This window comes from Python bivittatus, unplaced genomic scaffold, assembly GCF_059951505.1.
Source record: "Python bivittatus isolate LINGU-HERP-01145 unplaced genomic scaffold, Pbiv_v1 ctg000700_np1212, whole genome shotgun sequence".
Classification (NCBI taxonomy): domain Eukaryota; kingdom Metazoa; phylum Chordata; class Lepidosauria; order Squamata; family Pythonidae; genus Python; species Python bivittatus.
In genome coordinates this window covers 70002776-70026537 of record NW_028277098.1, presented here as the reverse complement: position 1 = coordinate 70026537, position 23762 = coordinate 70002776, and the positions used below count along the sequence as shown (strand labels likewise).

The 23762-nt window shown below is 35.1% G+C and overlaps 1 protein-coding gene across 2 annotated transcripts; it reads right to left on the bottom strand.

Moving 5' to 3' along the window:
* Positions 1 to 2: 2 nt before the first annotated feature.
* Positions 3 to 22964, bottom strand: LOC103053230 (bile acid receptor-like). 2 transcript variants are annotated; one of them, XM_025170831.2, is made up of 11 exons: positions 22647 to 22961; positions 9829 to 9956; positions 8535 to 8897; positions 7537 to 7677; positions 7181 to 7308; positions 6996 to 7100; positions 6796 to 6895; positions 4173 to 4301; positions 3890 to 3994; positions 2852 to 2965; positions 3 to 2359 (listed from the first exon to the last, which is right to left on the bottom strand). In XM_025170831.2, exons 2-11 carry the CDS (start codon positions 9917 to 9919, stop codon positions 2121 to 2123), a joined length of 1515 nt encoding a protein of 504 aa, XP_025026599.1. In that variant the 5' UTR covers positions 9920 to 9956; positions 22647 to 22961; the 3' UTR covers positions 3 to 2120. The 2 variants fall into 2 exon arrangements, with proteins under 2 accessions (XP_025026599.1, XP_025026600.1); XM_025170832.2 differs by having other exon boundaries at positions 2138 to 2359; positions 2890 to 2965; positions 22647 to 22964.
* Between the last annotated feature and the right edge of the window lie 798 nt (positions 22965 to 23762).

Genomic DNA, 23762 nt, shown 5'->3' with positions numbered 1-23762 from the left:
CCCCCCCCCCGTGATCCTTTACAAGCAGTTGACCTTCTTTCACGTCCCGCGTTCAGTTCTGGAGAGCCGTTACCAGTCAGGGTAAACTACCCTTCAGATAAGTAAGGCTGCTTAACATTAGCAGATAGTGTACTGTAAGCAAATTAATCAAGGTCTCGCTCATCACTTGCATTTAGAAGTGGAGCAAGCCGAAAAGGAGACATGAAGCAGATTTCATTGGCACCGAATTGGGAAGCATTAGAGAATCTGCGCACAGACAAGCTAGACAAGATAATGAAGATGTGCAATGTATGTTTTTCCCACCAACAAAGAGAGCAATTGGGTGGTATTTATTTACAGAAATTGCACTATGGGGAATGACTAATAGAACCTCTGAATGTACCATCCAGTAGCAGCCTTCTGTGCTACTACTTGTGAAAGGTGGCAAAAAACAATACTGTAGAGATACATTCATGTTACAGTTTTTCCAATCATCATGCCTAGTTTGGCTTTTAAACAAGAATAGAGTAATATAATGTAATATGTATGATTTAGGTAGATCTAACAGATGTGACTAGCCAATTTTTTCCTTTAGTTCTAAACTCTTCTACCTTTGGTCTGTTTTTTTCTTCCAAATTTTGAGATAATACAATATGATTTTAAATTAGAAGACTACTATTTTAAATGTGTACAAATGTATTTTAGAAAAAAGATTTTTGACCCAATTAAGCATATAAAATCAATTCATTTGCTGCAGAAAATCAGACTGATAGTGCATTTATTACACTTAAATATATACCTGAAAAATATTGCACTAAACAAAATGCTTCATTATTAAAAACATTAGCTTTATATTCAGATGTCATTTACCCAATATTATTTTGGATATGAATAATAATTCTTAAATGCAAACATAACATTTCCAATATAAAAACATCAACATTTTAAGACATACCTTGAAAACTACAATAATAGTAATTATCAGAAAGCTATTTTAATTGAGAAATTATATGAAAAGACAAGTTGGGGATTATTTATCACAGAACATTACTATAAATCATTAATATCAGTCTGAATTAGCCTCTAGAACTAAACCATGAAATCCAAGCAGATAGCAGCATCTAGCTAAACATGACTGATCTTAAAAAGCTAAGCAGGATAGAACCTGGTTAGTTCTTGGATAGAAGAGGATGAAAGTCCCAGGGCTGTGGGCTGGACTGACAAGTGAAAAGAAACAAACAAACCCAATATCCCAGAAGAATGCAGTGAAAGTCACTTCCATTATTGCTGAAAAAGCAACATTGTTGTCTGCATGTAGTCTCCAGGAGTCAAGGTCAGCTCAATAATTTTTTATCTTATATACAGTATCCTGTTGAAAATCACTGGAAATCTTAGTTATACTCACAAATGAAATCCTTTTAATTTAAACTTTCAATGGAGTATGGAAAAGTTGACATCTCAGTTTTAAAATATACTTCTAAAATAGTCCAACCCCAACATCATTTCACATAGAAGTGAAATAATTTTATTAAATGTTAATGTTTAATTATTGTGAGTATTCAGCTTTGGCAAACAAGATAAATATGTGAATGACATGGCTGGGGCATGCATATGTGAATGACATGGCTGGGGCATGCATATGTGTAAAATAGGAAATTTAATCATTTATGCAGTGTACCCAAATATTACAGATTGTAATACCTGCAATGTCAGGTATGTGTATCACATGGACTATAAAACATTCTTCCTATAACCATGGGTTTTTCTTTCTTTCTTTATGAAATATAATAATATAAAATACTAAATTAGGGGCCAGTCTGAATCCATGTGGGAAATTGCAACCCTCCTCTCACCACATTAACACAGATAACATTTTAAATGTTTTTTCCATAAGTCTTTTCAGATATGGCAATAATATTCTGTCAATAAATTGCACACATTTTCATGTTTTTCGCCTAACAAAAAATGTATATATGTGCTTTCACAACACAAACTAGTATTTTGAATAGTCATCATAACAGTTTTTATGAGATATAAGCCATTTAACATAAATGATTTCTTAAAATAAAAGTGTAAGAATTAAGAAATAGCATGTTTGAGAAAAACAGCCCTTTGTAACAATTCATATAATTAGCAATTTTTCAGTGCAAGTCCCAGATTTCACAAAGTAAAGAAGTCAGCTTAGGATCCCTTGTTCTCCATGTTACTAGTACTTCTGAGTGGTTGTGATTGAGTGTTCTGAGTTCAGTGAGCCGCCCTATGAGACGGGCAAAATGTTGTGGTTCTTCAGGGTGATAGATTTTTGAGTATTTGTACAGAATTCCTAAAAAAGGTTCCTGGAGTTTTTCTACATGTTGCTTGTTTTTTAGGAGTGGTCGATCTGAAAAATATGAACATGATTTTTTATGTAGAAAAATACACATGAGTTTGGGCAAAACAGAGTATCTTTGTCAGTTGCAACGTGAACTGTGATTAGGCTATCTCAAAGTAACAGAGCAGCTGAATCCAAAACCAGCTTGCCTATCCTTATGACAGAATGCTTCACTTTGTGTTCTTATGTCAGCTAGCAGGCAATATCCAGGAGACAGTGTTGGATTCTTAAGTAGAAATCATGTTTGGTAGGAGAATACTATATATTTTTGCACTGTTAACTACAAGTTTTCAAGAAGTCTCTTATGCCCATTCAGATTTTTACACTAATTTCTGCAAATTTCAGCAGAATTGGAATAATATGGTGTTATAACCTTTTAAGAAATAAATCATTTAGAAAAATCTGTTATCAAAATGTGGAAAAATTATAGCTGTCTGAAAAGTGAAGTACAATTCTCATTCTTAAAATCTGAAGTTTGTTTTTAAATAATTGCTAAACTACCTGAAAAATACACAGTAGTTGCAACAAGTAATGCATACTCTGCTGCAGTCACATTAAGTTCTCCCATGCTTCTGTAGAAATAAAATAATGCAGTGATAAACTCCTCAGTTATACCTATAAAAAAAAACAGAAAATATCAGATGATAGCTAAATAATATATTATTGATTCATTCTTAAAATAAGTATTGGGTTATAAATGGGCAAAAATCATTCAGAAATGTTTCTGTGAAGAGTTTTGTTGGCATTTTAAATAGGTTAATGGGAGTAGTCACAATGGATGTCAGAAATAAAGAATCATGTGTTAGAGGACTCGGAATGATGGATAAAATTTTAATCAATGAAAACTAGGCGTATGTTGAGAGAAAAAAGGAAATGTAGGCAAAAGGTAAGACTTTTAAAACTCAACAGAAAAAGCTTAAATGAAAAATGAGAAATTAAGAAACAAAGCCTTTAAAAAAAGAGCACCAAAGGTTTTCCAGGTAGTGGGTGAGAAGAAAAATATTCCAAAGTTAAGTCTGAGAAAAATAAAGCAGTGGAAGTCCTTGGAAGTTATATGAACATAAAATAATGAAACCCACACTGCCACCTCATCCACTAGTGTGGGAAGAATGAGAAAAAAAATACTAAGCAAGAGTTTATTATTATATAATGACAATTATTAGAAGTCAGTGAAAAAAAATGAGGAGATCATGGAATATATTAACAGTTGGGGTGATGAACCATGTGAGAAACAAGGCTATGAAATAAAAAGAAACTTCAACAAAGTAAAATAGACACTAGAAAAAAGGCAAATAAAGGCTGAAGTGGCCAGAGATTATTCTAGGATTTAAGAAAGCCAAAATTTAAATAGTGGCAGTATCAAGATGCTAAACCCAAACAGAGAATTGGTTGAAACCAAAAATATGACAGGGAGATACCCCACTATTGAAAATTCAATAACACAAGAATTTTCAAGATATTTACTTTTCTGAAACCACAGTATATTTAAGTTAAATAATTATTTAACCATTTATTAAATATATATCAAGGCCCAGTTACCTGTTGTACTAGTAGATGTTGGACTTTCTTCAGTATGAGACATTTCTATGGAATAAGCACTTTTATCTTGACCACATATAGTATGGTCAGAAAATTTTATATGATCTACAATAAAGGAGAAAATATTTTTAACAGGTTAAGTCAGATTTACAAAAATAATGCTTAATAAATGTTAAAGGAAACAGTTACTCAAAGAAAAGGGCACTGATGGGATAAGGTTTATAATAAGCATTGGGCCACTTCATTATACACATCAAATAAAAATGCTAGTATTAAAACTTACTTTCGTTAAATGGTGTCTGATATTCAATCCCTTGTTCATTGTATAACTGTGCTGAGCGTAAAAACATTGCTTCAATTGTAGAACCTTTTAATAGTGCAATCTGATCATCATTGGCTAAGCTTTCAAACCCTATAGTATAAAGAAATAGGTAAAATTACACTAATTATATATCTGAAATTGGACTTAACTTTTCTGAAAAAAGTTTTTATGTGGGGGAAAAAAAAAAGAATTAGATTTGAAGGCTGCAATCCTGTGGTTCCTGGAAGGGCATTCCATGGATTTTGTTTTTTTTTAGAGTTAATCTCCAAGATTTACAGCCTCAGATATTAAAATTGTTCCTGGAAATGTTCTGCTCTCCCATCATAAAAGTTCTTTATTGGAGACATCCAAAGGGGGTGTCCTTGAATTTGCCAGGGAGCAAGCTAAAAGGGGCTAGCCTCCAAACTGATATGCAATCTTTGCTAGTCTAGAAACATTCTCCCACTTGTAAGTTGAAGAGAAGAAAAGAAGAAATAGAAATAACTTCTCAGTCCACACCTATCCAGAAGGAATCATGCAGGGTTTTAGTAATCTCAGAAGTTCTGATGCTCAGAATGCTCTGAGAAAGAACATTGTGAATCTGAATAAGACAATTACAGATACTTCAAATAATTTTTTAAATTATTGTGCATTGTGAAAATGTAAGGTAGCAAGTTGCCTATGCAACTTCTAATAATTTTATACTGTAAGTACTACGTAAACGTTAAATATAGAACTGAAGGGAATTCCAAATACTTAAGAAGATTAAGAATACAGCATGGGCTATGGATTCGCAGAAACTCCTCTAGCAAGTGGAAAAGTTGGTAGTATCACTGCTGTGACAAAAGCACCAGAGGAATGTCCCAGATCCAGCAGTAGAGTGGTTAAAATAGGCCAGACTCATTGGAATGGACATGAACAGCACAGGAGTGGCACATACTTAAATTGATTCTTATATCTAAGACTTTCTCCAATTTGGGTCCCATCAAATATCTTGGACTACAAATACTGTCACCTAGGCAATATATCCAGTGTCAAGAATTATAAAAATCATAATCCAAAACATAAAAAAAATTGGGAAAGCCTGATTAGATCAATTAACAGCAGTTTCTGTTGGGTCCAAACTTATTTATACTTAGAGTAGACCAGCAGTATCCAGAGGAGACATCAAAAAGTCAAGATGGTGGTCACAGCAGCATAATTGAAGCCTTGCCCCTTTTTTTGTGTGCATTAACACTGCACGCAGATATAAGGAGTATGTGTGAGAGTTCTTCACTTTCCAAGGACCAGACACACCACAGCATAGGAAATCTGTACACAGTGCTTTATTGCAGCACACACAGCACACACCTTCCCCAACAATAGACTATTGCTCTCCACTCTTCTAGGACTTGCAAGGTGTTGTTGCCATGTAAATATGTCTTTAATACTCAGTCCTTTAATATTCAGTTCAAGCAGAAGAATCAAAGGCTGCAAAGTGGAATACAATCTTTGCCTCCTTCCAAAAGTTCTTACACTAGTTGGGCTGAAGTGCTGTCTCAGTGTGGTTCTTCTTCTTCTAATTGCTACCAAACTCCTGGGAAAGCTCCATGCAGGACTCCTGCCAGGATATGATGCTCACCATAGCTTGTGGTCCTGGCAGTTGACTAATTAGTCCTCGTGTCTGCTTGTAATACTTGCCAATCTCCAGACATTGCCTCCGCTCTCCCCTCTGCATGCCATTTGCTTATCTCCTTTTCTCCTCCCCCCCCCCCTCACTTTGTCTTAGTAGTTGTTTTTGTAAGCTAAGGGCCTGGGTGGGGTGAGGCTGCCTCTGGATGTCGGCATGTCCTTGAAAACAACAGGGTGTGGCTCAATTATTACAGGCAGCTGGAATACCAGCATAGAAGCTTGTGAGAAAAGTTGTGAGTGCGTGAGTGAGTGAGTGAATGAATGAGGGAAGTGGGGTGGGAAGCATTTCTGCCTAGCAGCAACTGCTTTTCCCAAGCAATCCCAACTTCATTCCCTCACAGTGTGGCTTTGATTACACTGCCACAACCACCATCTTGACTTTTTTCAACCCCCTACTAATGCCGCTGGAGTAGATGCATCATAGCAGTGACAATTTAAAGTCAATTGGACAAGATATTGATGGCCATTTTAACTCCATAGTAATAGTAGTGGCTATTGCAGGGACAGAAATAAGTGGGAGACAGGACAAACACCTGGAACAGCTATACAACACAGTGGTAAACACATGAGCAAGGGCAGAAAAGCGTTTTGGTAAGAAAATGTTCAAGTGGATTTGGCAAGAAGTCTTGACATGTTTCCTGACCTTTGGTGCACATTGATTATGCTGGCACAAATCACATCATAACTTCTTTTTTTTTCCCACATAAAACAAATTTGCATAAAGTGAGAAAACCCTGTAGTTTGCCATTATGCTCTGGGATGTTTTTGTAATTTCCCACCTTCCAAACCCAGTTAAAGTCAGCCAGGTCCTGCCATCTGAGGCCATAGAGATTAAATTGGTATAAAGTAATATACCAGAAGTATGTACATATTTTGAGTCAGGTAAAGAGATTGATAAGAACTACTTTGTAAAATGCTGTATAAAAAATGTTACCTGGGAGTCTTTTTGTAAAATCTACTAGGACCTGCACATGAACCATTGCTGTTTCCGAAAGACGTAGAAAATTTTCTTCTGGATTAGCATTTTCCTGTAACTAATTAAAAATATTTAGAATGAGCCTATATGCCATTCCAAAATTAGAATACCAAATTTCTCAAGAAATATCTTGGTAACATTAATTTATTAGCACATACAAATTTCTTTGCTTCCTCCATTGGAATTGTGCATTTTTGGTGGGCAGCCAAAATATGATCAATGAGTTCATGTTCTGCAGGAGTAAATTCCATTCTTTCCTGTACCTTTAGAAAAAAAGTTATGATTACTACAATGCAAAATACTATAATTAAATTCAATAATAAAATATGAAATATGACCCTACTTTTAAAAGTTTGGTTGTAGAAGATACATGCTTGTTGTCCATTCCCTCATCTTCCATTTTGATGTTACAAAGGAAACTACTCTTTTTTCTGAGACGTTTTGATTTACATTGGACTTCAGTTAGTAAACCTATAAGAATTTATACCAAAATTCATAAGTATATTTCAGAACTGTGTTGATATTTAGGCTGTATTGTAAATATGTGGCTCTGTTTTAAGCCACGTAAGTTTGATACTGTATTAACAATTACTGCATCTAGATTAATATAACCTATTCCATGGATGTGCAATTTATCTAGAAATGTTCCTAATCTAAGTAGCACATCAAAAACCAGAGAAAAGTAATTTTGGCACTCACATTCAGCCAGCATTCCCACAGCTTTACATTTCTTTAGGCGACATTCCTGGCATTTCCTCCTCATATACATATCCATTTCACAATGACCTCCACTCTTGCATCTGTATATTGCATTTTTGGTGATGCTCCGTCGAAAAAATCCTTACAACAGGTATTTCAGATTATGACAAATAATAAACCATACATCAACTTACTTTAATTTATAGTGTTAGATATACTAAGGTTATATACTGTGCCAAAAATAGCATGTCAACAAATAAGATAGAAAATTAATTTTTTTACAAATCTAATATAGAATTTTTTACAAGGAAGTGAGCTCCTTTGAATTCAACGTATCTTACTTTTGAATTACATGGATTTAATTAGTAAGAAATGATAATATTAAGGCAATTATTTGCAGTTGATGATTTATTGTTATTAACTTAACAATGATTTATAGTAGTTTAGACATTTTTACCCTCTAAACAGGCCTAGTTATCCCCTGACCGCCACCTGTTTATCTTCACAATAGCCAGTTTAGGCTGAATTTCTGAGAAATTTCATTACACCAAGGTTTCTCACTGAGTTTCATGGGTGGGTGAAAATTTTAACACTGTTATGTCAGTACTAGACCTGATCAGCACAGCTGGCAGGCACCAGATTGATGAAGACTGTATTGAGGGGAAAATATCAGACAATCTCCAGATTAAGTTTGTTCATCTTCAGTATCCTCATTATTTTATTTTCTTAATAGCCCCCAACTTCCTACTTTTGATCTTTACTCCTGTGGCTCTAATGCCATCAACTGTCTAAAGATCTCTGACTTTTACCAATAATATCATTTCCTTCCTATAAGATGCTTAGACATTAGAATCCTACAAACAGTGTCCAACACCAATTTCTGTCCCCTTATGTCCTTAACTCATCTCCTGTATTTTGAATAATCAGTATTTGGCACTGCATTCCTAAACCTTTCAAATGTCAGTCTCACTTAAGATATAATATTATTTTCTTATTACCTTTACAGCCTTCACAGGTGAGTGCATTGTAATGATATCCTGAAGCCTTGTCTCCACAAACTACACAGAGCTCTTCTTGCCCTTTTATTCGTAAGGCAGAATGATTAAGCCTAGGTCGTTTCTGTCCAGGGTATCCTCCCCCATCATGATGGGCACCCATGCAGGTGGGTTTACTGAGTTCACAACTGTTGATGATGTATTGACCATCGCTGAACTGAGAGTCCAAGTTGTATGAATTGTAATGAGTCTGTGGAGATGGTGTCTGTAATATTGGAGGGAACTGAACAGTTGAATATTGGCAGTAAGGAGCAGCTTGGAAGTCAAGGTCTTGCACTGGATAGCTGATATGTTCTGGTAAGACATCTGGATTGTTTTGAAAAAAAATCACAAACAGATTAATTTAGAATTTTACATGTTTAATTGCAAACTATTTATAATATTTATACATCTAATTAAATATTTTGCTATTTGGTTAAAAAATGATTTATGTACAAGCAGTAAAAACATGATAGCCTCAAGCTAACAGTGTAGAAAACACATCCCAAGAGGAAAGTTAAAAAATGAAGAAACAGAGTGAATGAAATTGTCATTTTTATAATATCAACTAGAAATTAAGCATATTGCTAGAATTATTTTCAGACATGGAATCTGCTTTTAGAAACTTCTGTAGACAATACTTCCCTTTCTGAAGAGTTCACCTTTAGAGAATATTTTTGTAAAATTAAAGTAAGCTGAGTTTCACAGTAGAACCATTAATATATTGACTCTGAAACACTTGTCCTTTAGTAAGTGTTATTATTGTCATGTGATCAGTTTTTCCAGGAACACTGTACTATCGAAAGGCTATGAGAGGAGAGGCTTCTGTTTAAAGGTGTCCTGTACTTGAAGGAGATTCAGTCCCCTGTGATTTAAAGAATATAATCCAGGAATGACCTTGACATTATCCACCAAGAATAAACATCTGGATAACAATGCAGGCATTTTATTAAGTATAAAAATAACATTTGTAAAAGATCTTAAGAAGTATAAATACCTTAAAATATCTACTGAATTTATCATCTGAATAACCTTCATGGCATCCAACTCAAAACAGACCTTTGAATCTTGCTGTGAATCATATACATGCATGTGTATTTTGGAGAAAATTTGTTTGACTCCCTCAAATTTAAAATGGCATCCCAAGTAACCTTTCAATATTCTTCGTATATGATCCAGAACAGGTATTTAAGAATTATGGAAATTCCTGTTTTTACTAACACACATATTTTCTTGGCAATTTCCCTTTTTTACTCACCATAATACTGTATTGGCTCGCTAAGGCAGTATCCATCAGATACTGTTACAAAGGTATTTGCCATGCTCTGTTCCAGTTCCCACTGCTTCATTCAGTATGGATATATTCGTGCTTTCGAAAAATCAGACCTGAGGAAAGGGAATGTGTATAATTATTTTAAAGTTCAAGAATCAAGATTTTGCTGCCAAAAAAGGAAGATTTCCAGAAGCAATTTATGGAGAAACAACCTATGTTGAAAGAGATATGTATAGGTTGCAATAGACCTAGCCTTAAATCAAAATTAATGTTTATCTTATGGCAACAAAATTCCATATATTATATGTATGCATATATGGATGAAATAACCAAGCTTATTGTCATAGTATATTATTATATGTTTATCTTATATTAATGGAATGTATCTTTTCAGTTCTCATTCTAGTAATTAACTAGATCCTAACACCCTCAAAATGTACTTCTTCCACATACATCCTGTTCTGACAAACATTTAACCTATTCAATCACAAACCTATTCAAATCTCCTTGAGGGTGGTTCTAGCAATGCAAAATCAAATTAACTGGACTAAAAAATAATTATTTTAGAAACAGAGCCCTCACTCATTTTCTCCAGGAACTGTGTAATATCCTATGCAAGCCCTAACAGCAGGAGAGTACTAGTAAGGCTTCATTGGCATTAGCTTGTAGAACTCTAACCACACACAAAAAAATCAACTCCCACTGATTCAGTCTGCTTCTGCCTGCTCTCTCCTTCTCCTGGAACTTCCCTGCTCCTGAGTCTTGTCCATACAACATCCACTTCACCAATTCTTGCCAAGCATTTTTCGCTCCCGCAACATGACTGAATTGGACAGAAGACAAGCTGCCAGATGGTAAACAGAAAGATATCCCTCTTCTACCACCTTAACTTGTCAGATTAGTACTGTAAAATTGCTCATAAGAAGAAAAGAACTCACACTTCTTACAAGAAAACAAAGCCTTCAGTGAGGAAGAAAAGGGACAATTAATCCCAACCCAAACAAGCTCTTAGTGGGGAAACAACTCAGGACAACAAAGATGGTGAAGGGCTTGGAGGCTAAATGCTATGTAGAGCTGAGTATGTTTAGCGTAAAGAAGAGAAGGCTAAGGGAAGACGTGACACCAATCTTCCAATATTTAAAAAGCTATCCCAGGGAAGACAGTGTAGATTTATTTTCCATAGTGCCCGAGGGACTGTGATGACTATGACGACAAGAACCTATGGATGTAAACTTTACAGAAAGAGATCCAAACTTAAAATAAGGAGGAATTTTCTCATTGTAAGAGCTATTAAACAGTAGAACAGCCTGCCTCCTGGACCCATAAATGCTCCATCACTGGGGGATTTTAAACAAAGGTTGGACAGCTATTTGTTTGGGATGGTCTGAGAATACTTGCCCTGGCAGTGAGTTGAACTAGAAGACCTCCAAAGTTCCTTCTATGTCCCTGGTATTCAGTACAGACAGCTGGGACTAGCAAGCCTTAGAAAATGGTGCAGCAGATATCTGACTCCTTCCCCAGCAGTGCTCTGAATTAGTGTTGCTTGGAGAATTATTGTTAGTTTACCTTGGAAATATTTTCAGAGCTTATGTGTGAGGGACTCCACTAAGCTATTTATCATTTTATGTCACTGCTAGTTGTAAGTGCTTGCAGAAAATTTGCCTGCAAGCAGCCTGACCAAGGCATATGAAGGGGAGTGGCTTGGTTGGCTCCTGCAGCCATTTAGTGTTAAGAAGGCAATAGCTGCTAGTCTTTTCCCAAGGGAATATACAACAATAATAGAATATTTTTAGATTGTCTTTCTAAAATAATGCAACTTTACAAGGTTTATACATATTGTCCAGGATTATTCCTAATACTGTTTATAATTATTTTAGTTCTAAGCAAGATTTAAGGTCTCCAGTATATTCATTAAGCAATCAAGAAGAGAGAGTTTAACCTACCATATGCAAATTAGCCTAATTTTCAGAATTATATCTTTCCTTTTGCTGTGCTGATAGAAGATGGTGAAGTAATAAGAAGAGGGCTAGAATATTTTCCTTTCTATAGAGCCTTTGATCTTATGACATCTTACCTTGTTTAACCTAAAATACCATTTTGTTATTTATATTTTTATCCTCCAAGGACCTCAGAGTTGCATACATTATATCTCCTTCCTATTTCTTCATTAACAGACCAAAGAATCAGCTTAGAGTGAGTATATGTAGCTGGCCAAGGTTACCCACTGAGCTTCACACATAAGGGGGCACTTAGCCCTTGTATTCCTGGTCTAGCAAAATCCCTATTGCACAACATTGGCTCTAATAATAGATTGCTTTGTTCCATTCCATTCCCTTGGCTTACTTTCTGAGTGAGAATAAGTCTTATGAGCCACTTTCATTTTCTGTTGTAGCTTCACTTAAGAGTGAAAAAAATGTGATATTGGATTGGGGGAGATTCGTGGCTGCCTTGAACTATTAAAGGAGTTGGTAGCACATGAATAGGCTAAATAAATAAAATAATCTGGGATGATATTTAAAGAATTTAGCTTGGAGAATTATACATAGGAGAAAAGAAGAAATGCAGAAATAGAAAAAGTGAATCTCTGTAGTACTCTAAAGTATAATTTATTCAACCAAATACATTTGATTAAAATCTTTATCAGACCCTGTAGAATGCTATTCTATGTAGATGAACTATGAGGAAATCATTTTGTTGCAAAGTGAGCTACAGATAACACAGCATTGTTGTTTTGTTATATATTGCTTGTAAAAATTTTAAACCAAGTATGTTGGAAATATAAATTATGTAGTACAACTTAGTGGTTTGTGTTGTTCCTCAGGAAGACTGCCTTTCTACACATATCTTTCTAATAAATCCAGTTTTCAAGCCATGCACAGGACTTTTGGGTTTGGTATTTTATGACTCTTGGAAACCTCTGCCCCAGAGAATCTGTTGCTAAAATTTAGTAATAAGCTCCCTACTTATACTGACATGGGGCATAAGGGGCTTGAATGGGATGGGTATTTTACAGCTAATTAGCTTAGTGTGCCTATTTTACTTTAAAAAGAAAAATACAGATCAGGGGTAGAATTCTATCTCTTCCCACTCTGGTGATGTCACCAAGTCACCATATGCCTGGTATTAGCTACCAGAGAGAAACAGAAAGAGAGAGAAGTAAAGACCCTGGTCACAAAATAGTTTTTAACTCTGCTGTAGTACATGGAAAAGATCAACACTAGTCCAACCTGGAAGTGAAGAAAATATCCTGGTCAATACTCCTGTACTTAGAGAAAATCAACATTTATGTCACTTTCATCACATCAGAGCTGTCAAAGCTAGAGCAAGCCTCAAACAAGCAAACAAAAATGGCTAATTATGTATAATTACAATAATTGCTAACTATTCAGAATATAAAAGAAAAACAGATAAAGGATCAGAAATCTTTGAAAATAATCTGGTGTTCAGAGCAATAGAAGATGAGATTCCCTGGCACCACAGCAGATTCTCTCAGTATTTCAAAGAAAATAATTTTCAGGTGGTACCCAAAGGTCTCCATTAAGTCCTAAATAATTTGAGACTTAATATATCACATGATACAAAATAGTATCTGCTATATCTTAAAAATAATCACAGGCAAAAGTTTGGACTTTATCCTTTGTATTTCTTATTCAACTAATCATTAAGGCTTACAATGTTAGATTTCAGATGAGCAAAATACAGTTCAAAAGGTACATAGATTAAAATACTAAAGTAAAATACAAATAATACTTTAAAAACTTGAAACATCTATAACCATTATACATATAGTAATAGATGTTATGGGGCCTCTAAAAATGTTCCTGAAAGTAGACTCATTGGCACATTCTACACCAGTTTCAGATTTTAAGTTGTCTTCAAGAGCAAAACCACACAAAGCAATTGCAGCAATTGAATCTGGCATCACCAGACTATTGATTACCGCATCCCTGTCCAGGAAAGATTGCAGGACCTATGATGAAGACTTCTGTGACTCCAATTGGCTGAATTGATGTGATGGCATAAAATAATATATTTCAGTATAATTGCTCAAGGAATTCTAGATTTCTGTAATCCAGCTTTTGTAAGAAAGGAAGAGCTATATGTTTGGTGGAAATTAGAGGAACAAACTGAAGAACTGGGAAAATTTACCTTAGGGAAACTAATAGATAAAATGCCCAAAGGACAGAGAGTAGTGTAAAGAGTTGGGAATAGACTGAGAAAAAAACTATCTGAAAAAAGAACAGTCAATTAAGGAACCATAAGAAAAACTTCAAAGTTTAAATCAGGAGAGGCTATATGCTATGAAGAAAGGAGATGAGTGCTGGTGTATTTTTATTGCTTGGGTCACAAAAGCTCATGCACAATATTTTAATTAGTCTTTAAGGTACAGTAAAATTCCATAACTTGCTACCTTGTTTCCAGAGATGAAGCTCATTTGAAGGTTTACAAAATAGCTGCAGGTTTTTTGAGTTTCCAGTGATTTTTGTCATCAGGCAAAATTGTTAAAAATAAACAAATAGAAAGGAGGAAAAAGCTAGCTGGTGTTCAAGCAATATACCAAATTGCAGTTTTAGAATATTGGAAAATATACCAACAGGTAAACTGGATTTTGTTAAAGAAGAAGAAAAACAAAAAACTCATGCTGGGTTGCACTAAGGACTCTACATAGATTTCATGGAGGAAAAATAAGCAAATAATTGTTAATCCCCACATTTGAAAATATAAATCAACTGTTAAAGTCATAATTTATGATCCCTCCATATGGCAAAAAAAAGAAATTAATTAGGCAGTTTTTTTTATTTTAATAAAGCCATGAATCTTTTAAAACATTGCATCAGTTCCAAAAAGTCAGTCGAACTCAAATCACATAAGATGATTTAATAATAGCTGGGCTTGCACCTTTAGTTCTAGTGAACCCCAAAAAGGAAGGGACAAAAAGCATACCTAAAGCTGAATTTCATTTAATGGATTTGAATTAGCCAAGCAATTGTTTGTGTCTAGGCTTTCAGTTTTAACAAAATTGCTATAGAATTGGCATGTTTAACTTTTGGTTTTATTAAGAGTTAGAAGGATTGAAAAACAGTTCCATGGCATATGAAACCCTTGTTTACTGATTCTTGAAAGATACTTCTAATTTGTTTGTAAGCCCTGCTTCCACAGCCATCTCTTCCGCTCTTCCAGTACAAGGCAGCAAAAAGTGAAAAGGCATGGCATGACTGGAATGCTGCCACTTGCTATCTGTTTGTAAATATTTGTTTGAAATAGGGGCACCTTGATGAATCATGAAAACTTTGTCAATAAGATAAATTGATCAATTGGGCATGTACAAAGTCTACCTGTTTTAATCAGCAAATACGCATGTTTAAAAGTTAACATTGTGTGATTCTGTCTCAAAATAATTTTGAATATAGAATAGCTGAAGAAAAAAAGCTACACTTTCTCTAAACAATTCATTAGCTAATGCAGAGATACAAAGGGAATATTTGTGTCTTCAAATTGATCTCTTCTTTTCTCCATAGGATTCTTCTACTGTAGGATGCATGACCTAGGTCTCAAGGGCTAAATGTGGTCACTACCTTCAGTGCAAATGCCAAAGGCTTTCCAACAGTTGCCACAAATTGTACTTTTAAGGAGGAAAATAGTAAATAAACAGAGATTAATCATATTAGCTATATTGAATTAATGAAATTAAACTTTTAGTTATGTATAAGTTGAATCAAATTTAGGTTTTGTCCTGGCTCAAGTTATTTCTTTTCATGGGCCCACATATTTTTTGGGAATGTGGCCCTTGAAATATCACTCAAAGGCCACATTTGTCTTTCAGACCAAAAGGAAAGGGGGGGGGGCTGAGAAAGAATACTGTCCTGCTTCAACATGGCCTTAAAGAGAAGGCCAGAATTTTGTTTCCATTATCAACAGACAAACTTTTGGGGGGGTGTTACATTCAAACCTGAACAAATGGTGTTTTTAACATGAAGTTTGTATTGTGGATTTGGCCTGCTTAAAACAAGGAATTTTATATAGGAACTTTATCTGATTTTCCACCAGTCGTTCCATCTTTTTTCTTATCAAAATATCAGTGATGGCAGGCTGAGATGATAAAATAGGTGCACAGTAATTTGAATGACACTTTAGGAGACTATCTAGAAGACTACAAACTGTATTTATTTTGTTGTATTTTGGAGAAATTTTTATTCCAGCTTATATCTTAAATTTGAATCTCTAATTAAAAGTAACCACAGTTCTGGGTTTATATATAGTAATAAATTGTTGTTGATTTAAAACAGAAGCAAGTTTACAAAATACATCTAACAGCTGTGCCAGAGAAGGGAGATTGATTTATGTATGCTGGGTATGTAATCGTAAACCATAGCTGAGCATTATATCAAAATACAGCCAGTGTAGTTTCTGAGTTTGTGTTTCATTACCAATATTGTTTATCCACTTCTTATGGCAAAATTAAAGTAAATGTAAGCATCCCTTTTCTGAGTATCTTAGGCATAGGATGGATGGATGGATGGATGGATGGATGGATGGATGGATGGATGGATGGATGGATGGATGGAAAGTAGGGAGCCACAATGGACTTTGTAGTTCTGCCACAATCCTGATAGCTTGCAATAAGTAGCAAGGACAGTCTTCAAAATATAGAATTTGAGATCAATGTTTTGCCAGTTAATGAATTTATGCTGTTTATAATGACAGCTTGAATAGTTGGCATATTTGATACTATGCATCAGTTAACAATCTATACATTACATGTTACAAGTTAATTGCATTTAAAGATATGCAAGATGAAAGCAGAATTTTTCTATATTTATAACATGTTATCCTCAGAAAAGGATATTCATTATCTTTATTACTGATTGCTATAGACTTTTCATTTTCAGCAGTTGACTGACCTGCACAGTCTTTTCAAACAGATATGTTATATTATGATATATCATGAGCTTATCTAGACAGCCATTTTAAAATAGTTTCCTCTGGTCCCTGAAGGAGCACAGAAATATGCTACAATAATTTGCTCTATCACAACAGCTGAGCTCTAATCTTACTCAATAACAAGGTCAGTGTGATGCTCCTCTTACAGCTTTAACATGGAACAAGTCAAAGCAATTTGTGGATTTCCTGCCAGTGGGAAAAACGGCCAGTTGCTGTCTCCAATGTGGGGCTGAATCTGAGGGAGGAGGTGAGATTTGATAGATTTTTCGATCCATGGCTTTAACCATCTGTCAAATTCTGATCTATGGAATTGGTGGGGGAAAGTAGGAGATGTTCTTCACCAAAGCCACTACGGACCCCATAAATCACATGCAGAGTCTGCTTTATTGGGCAGCTTCCATTTACCCAGCGCAATGGATCAAGTCCTGGGGGATAAATGACTTCCCAGTAAACATTACTGGGTCACCTCTGTCACCCAACTCTCATGGACTGGGGGATGGCCGACTGGGGAGGTTCACTTCCCCCTCCTTCTCTTCTACCACCATGCTTTTGAGCCCTGGAAGGAGTAGGAGTAGGCAAGAGAAGTGGAAGGGTGCAAGAGAAGCTAATTCTCCCCCACTGTCATCTTGCTAGCCTGGTGAAAAACACCTTGAAAGACAAGCAATTTGCATAGTTAAATGGGAAGAAGTTCTCTGATGTGTATGAAGAATTCCTTCTCAGATCAGACAAACTGCCTGTTAGGGCATTTTCTTTTTACACGTGTTGAGCTGTCATACATGAGGCATGAGACCACTAGACCCATGTAATATATAGCCCATATAATTCCTGATTGTTGCTCCACATTCATGTTGAACCACATTCATTACACAGGCAGATGTCTGATGCCTGATACTTCTTGCTGCCCAAGCCAAAATAGCCGAAGGGAAAGGGAAGGGAAGTCTGCCTACAGCAGACAAAAACAACGAATAGGAGTTTTGCAGAACCCAACCCTGACATATCATTACCATAATCTGACTACACAACATAATCCCAGAGCCAGTTTGATCTAGTGGTTAAGGCACCAGTCTAGAAACCAAAAGACTGTGAGTTCTAGTCCTGCGTTAGGCATAAAAGCTGGCTGGACGACTTTGGGCCAGTCACTCTCTCTCAGCCCAACTCACCTCACAGGGTGGTTGTTGTGGGGAAAATAGGAGGAGGAAGGAGTATTAGGTATGTTCACTGCCTTGAGTTATTTATAAAAATAATAAAAGTGGGATTAAAAAATCTAAAAAAAAAAATCACTGAAGCACCAACAATCCTTGTGTTGAGAGAAGGTGGAAAACACTACTTTAAGAATGGGTCAGTTAAATACAAAGTTTAGCTGCCTTGGTTGAGAAGAAGGCTGCATCATGAAGATGTGTCCATAAAGAACAGTTGGGTATATGTGAATGAGCCTTATATCACATAAATTTGCTATCACTACCAATTTGTGAAGTGGGTGGCAACAGGATTTAAAAGCAAGAGTATTGTACTTTTAAGTTCTTGCTATGTTACAGCTTTAAGATAATGTTATTATAAAGTTTTTAATCCTGTTTTGTAGCCTGCCTTGGGGACACATGAACAATTTCCCATAATATTGTTTTCTATTAAACTCTATTAAATGCAGCAAGATAGATGGATGGATGGATGGATGGATGGATGGATGGATGGATGGATGGATGGATAGATAGATAGATAGATAGATAGATAGATAGATAGATAGATAGATAGATAGATACACACACACACACACACACACACATTTGTTCTCTTTAGTCTTTTGCAGTTACATGTCTAGAACAGAGATTTTTCTGTTCAATACTCAGAGCAGTAACTTTTGCTTAAAGGCTTTTGAAATATAGAGAAACCTGAAGAGCAAGGGAGCAAAAGTGGAAGACAATTCATTAGCTCATCTCCTACTTTCAAGCTGATTGTATCTAACTGGGCACTGTGTAACACAATACTGGACAAGCTGGGCCTTTGACCTCATCCAACAGGCTTTTTACATGCTCCCCCCTCCCAATCTAATACATGTGTATGTGCTACATAGCAAAAAGGAGAACAAAATAATGTATACATTTACCGGGAGCAAAAAGGACTAAGTTTTTAGTAGTATCCATGTTGCCGTAATCCTTGCCTTTATATTTTTTGACTTCTTACTGTTTTCAGAGTAATAGAAAAAAGAATAATGCCATGAATATAAGCTGTGCCTAAGGACCAAGAAAGTATTTCAAGAGAACAAATTCCTGAAATATTTCTTTTCCCTTGATTTATATCTAGTCTCTTTTCTAAAATTAATGCCCATAGTGGCAAATAAAGTTCTAAGCACAGCCAGTCCATGCTGTTACCGCCCATTTTTGTTAAATCTTACTTGTGCTGCAATATTTCAGATATATACATAATACATACATACATGCATGCATAATTGCAGAGATTTAACTGCTTAATGTTTGGATTTTTTAGTTCTCTTTCTTCTTACTGTTTACAATGGCTCTTGGTTGCTTCTGTTATCAGTTTACCTTAACAGAAATTCACTACAGAAGTAGGCTTTGTTCCTTATACAGTCTTCTCAAAGTTTCAGTTATTTCTAATATTCCAATTTTCAGTAGATAGGGTGTGTGTGTAGATATATAAATAGAGATGCAATATGTGGATTACTGGTATACCTTCTGTTGGTAATACAGCCTTTTAGTATAGAATGTATACGTTTCAAAAACAAAAGGCATCCTTAATAAATTTTAGTTTATGCAAATCTTTAGTATATTTTGAGCAGCTAAGTAAAATGATCTAGACCTTATCATTCACCCATACTTGCTGCTGTTAGACATATTTGCTAAGTCCTACATTTAATTTCATATCTTGTAGCTTTTCTTTGGAAGATGAATTCCAAGTAACATATCCATTCTGTATGATTTTTTTTTAAATCCACATCTAACTTTTTTTCAGTGTTTCTGAGGGGTGCATGAAATATTTATTTTTGAGCAAACTGGCTTTTAAATGGCAATGAAATGTACAATATATTACCACTAAACCCAGTGGGCTAGATGGAGAGATCTCATGCATAGAGTTTTCCTCACGGAACCCTCTGAGAACAAGGGCCACAGAGTCTCTCTTCCCACTCCACCCTTATTCTCCTGCATTATTAGCTCCAGAAATCAATACTAGAGCAGGATGGAGAAATTGATGTAGGGAGCTAAACTGGGAAGGGGGAAATTGTGAAAAATTATCTCTCCCCTTGCCATCATGGGAAACATTTACTGGCATTTCTGCATTTAGAAGAACACTTCACAAAACAATCACTCTAAATCCATCCCAGTGCTATTTACTTTAAGTAAAGGTGGACATAGTTGTGATAGGTATATAGCGTGTAATTGGACATATTCATGCCTTAAGAAGCTTACAAATTAAAATCTCTTACAAGTTAAATAGCAGGATGCATTCATGGTCATGCAAAAGATGTAGAATAAAGTACCTGTTTATTCTATACAAGTCTTCATATTTTCAAAAGTAAAATCTGAATGTTACTAAAAATCTCATATCAAAAGTTATTTACTGGTTTTTTGCAAAGATACTGTGCAGCCGTTAACTATTATAAATGGCAATAAAAAATGTAATGCTTGCTTTATTGCACAATGTAGAGCATAGGCCTCACAGGAGACCCCCCAGGGAGTACTTCAGAATGTTTGAACTGACAGTACATTAACATCTATCGTAAATATTTTGACAGTAGTGTCAAAAGGGAAATTTCTTGACCACAGAGAATTTTAGGAATTTGAGCTGAAAGTCTTCTTGCATTTCTGTAGCGCACTCATATCCTGGGAAAGAAAATAAGGTTGCAAAACCATCAGATTTGGGCAACATATCTGAATCTTGATTTGGATCCTGTCCTAACTCTTTCTTCAGATCCTGATATACGAAGAAAGCTGAAAACTGTTGCCGGTATCAAAAGAAAGATCCATCATTTGAAAATTTAATTTTACATAGAAAACTTTAATGATTTCCAACAGACTTCTATGTGTTTCTGTGCTTTAGTATTAAAGCTAATGTCCCTTCGTTCCTAATGACAACAGAAATACAAAGAATTGATGAATACTTCATCAATAATGTTTCAGGAATTTGTTATTGTTTTGCGTTCTTTAATTACTTAATTATATACTCCCATACATGCTATTATGACTTTGAAAAGCTTTAAAATATGACTAAAATTAAGACTGCAATCATAAAGACACCTATTTGGAAATGAATTCCTCTGAAGATTAGTTATATCAAGTGAAGGAAAATCTATATAGAGAATTATCTTTGGAAATAAATCTTCTCTATGGACTGTCATGCATGGCAACTTCTCTCTCATATATACACACACACACACACACACATTTCTTGTATGTAATGGTTCATAGTGCTGAGCATTACATACATGCATACATCTGGACATTTTCTCAATTTTTTGTATATGTAAAATAGCTCTCAACAAGCATTATTTTAAATCAAATATGTTAACAAGGAATGAATTAACTGAACACATCCACAACTGTCTGCATTCATGAACATACTGCAATACATTTCACATATGAGATTTTGCTTGCCTTCTCTCCATCGAAATAATTCCCCAGTAGTTTTAGTACAATAGAAACATTATTGCATCAATTTTATGTATACTAAGGATGCTTTCCAGCAGAAGGTTTTATTGATACTGAACATACTGATAAATACATTTCTCTGACTCCCACAATCCAAAGGATATCAATACATATCTCTTCTGATCACTGATGGCTATCAAAAACACAATGGGTAAGACAGTCATCATGATGCCAAATTTTCATGCAGGTACTTTTTTTACCATTTGTTTTAAGTGTTATCGCTGTGGAGAAAAGCAGTTAGCTAAAGTTATCTTCAGAGATGGAAGGTATAAGCAAATGAATCATAAGTGAAATGTTCCAGTGAAAATAAATGGGCCTTTTTTCTATTCAGACATTCCAGTCACAGTTCAGCTTAAATTCAGTATTAGGAAGAATAACACAAAAAATTTCCTATTGTAATTGATTCCAACATTTGCTAAAGACAAATACAGTTCTATTTTAAATATAAATATTGCCACCATTTTATTTAATATCACAAAATGTAGAAGTGTCTAAACATTGCAGTCACATTCTATTTACCAAGATAACGTTAAATTCCTAATATCCAAATATGATTAATCAGTTTGTGAATTTCATTGCTGTTTTAGAATGGAAAGATGCACCAGTTTTCAGTGTGTTTAATGAATTTATTGTTAAGCATAATATTACTATGTTAATTTACTAATTCACTCTGTCCCAGAAAACAGTACAGGACAATTATAGCAGAGTAACTTAAAAAGCAACCAAATCTCTCATCATTAAAGGACTAAAACATTCATTAAATCAATGTAATATACCTCAATATCCAATTTTCAAATAGGAGCCAAGGCAAGTAATTCATAGCATAGGGTGAAAATTTAATATGTTCCAGGAGTCTTTTCATACTATGAGAACATAGATGGTATGCCCATTACATAAAGTTGAAAGCTCTGCTTCTGTAGATAGATAGATAGATAGATAGATAGATAGATAGATAGATAGATAGATAGATAGATAGATAGATAGATAGATAGATATAGAATCTTACACTATCCAACATTTCTGAGGAAATAATTATAATGAAAAAAAAAAGTAAAAGCAATTGAATGGCTGAATCTTTCATTGTAATTAAGTACTGCATTTTGAAAGTCACATGACAAACTTGACTTAATGATTCTAAAGTATGGCATTTTGTCAATTCTGAGCAATTCTCAGGCATTCACAAAAGTGAATAAAATTACTTACACCACTTCGTTCCAGGGAGCTGTCCTCTTATAGTCCCTCTTTTCAGTCCATCTGGAGCAAAGAGAGTGTTTTCTGTATTTATCTGTTTCTTTGCATTCACTTTGCCTCCAAATGCATTACAGAGCGGCACTTCACTCTATCTTAGAGACACAAGCTTCCCACACAGCCATCCCCAGGGTCAAAGCAAGGGCAGCTGCAAGATCACATAAATCAAACAATAACTGAATCATCAGGGACAGAGGCCATCGGGATCCACACGTCACATTTTCCCAGCAATCTCTGAAGCCAGCTCTCTCAACTTTTCTGTTGTCCTGATTCAGAGTTTGACATTTCCTCATTTTGATTGCTTCACACTGTTAACATTGCACATTAGCAGCACAGGCTGTCTACACCTTCTCATGGAAAAGCAAACAGCAAGCAACATGCGATTTAGTGGACAGTATTTAAGACTAGAAATAGACAAGCCAGGGTTCTGACTTCTACTCAGATAACATTGGGCCAATTGTTATTTAGTTTATTTCACAGGATTCTTCAGAGTTGAAGGGGGTAGGGAGACCATCTGGATTTTTTAGAGTGAACGTATACAGGATAAAAAATGTAATAAATAAATATCAAAATACTTACTCCTGTGTGCTCTTTTTATATTATAATTACCCTGTCCCATTCATAGATTTGCCTTATACATGTTTGCTTAAACATGGTTTATTTAATAAGCCACAGTTGGCTAGTTCACACAACACGCTAATTTAACACAACGCATTTAAGTCAAACATCTTCATGATGGTTTAGTATGATATGTTTTTCATTTATAGAATTCTAGAAATAATGATATCTTCTACTTTTAACTCTCCTTCTTGTTGCTTCTTCCACTTATTTTCTTTCCATACAACCTCAAAAAGATGGAATAGGTGGAATTTCAACTGGGAGGGTTAGAAGCTATCTGAAAGAAGACCTGGTGATATCCAGATTAGTCATAACAGTGTGCTGCAATAGAGCTGGAATTCCAGAGAATGCACCAAATGTAATGTTTCAAATGTGAGATAGATAGATAGATAGATAGATAGATAGATAGATAGATAGATAGATAGATAGATAGAATATTAGTTCAAATTTCAT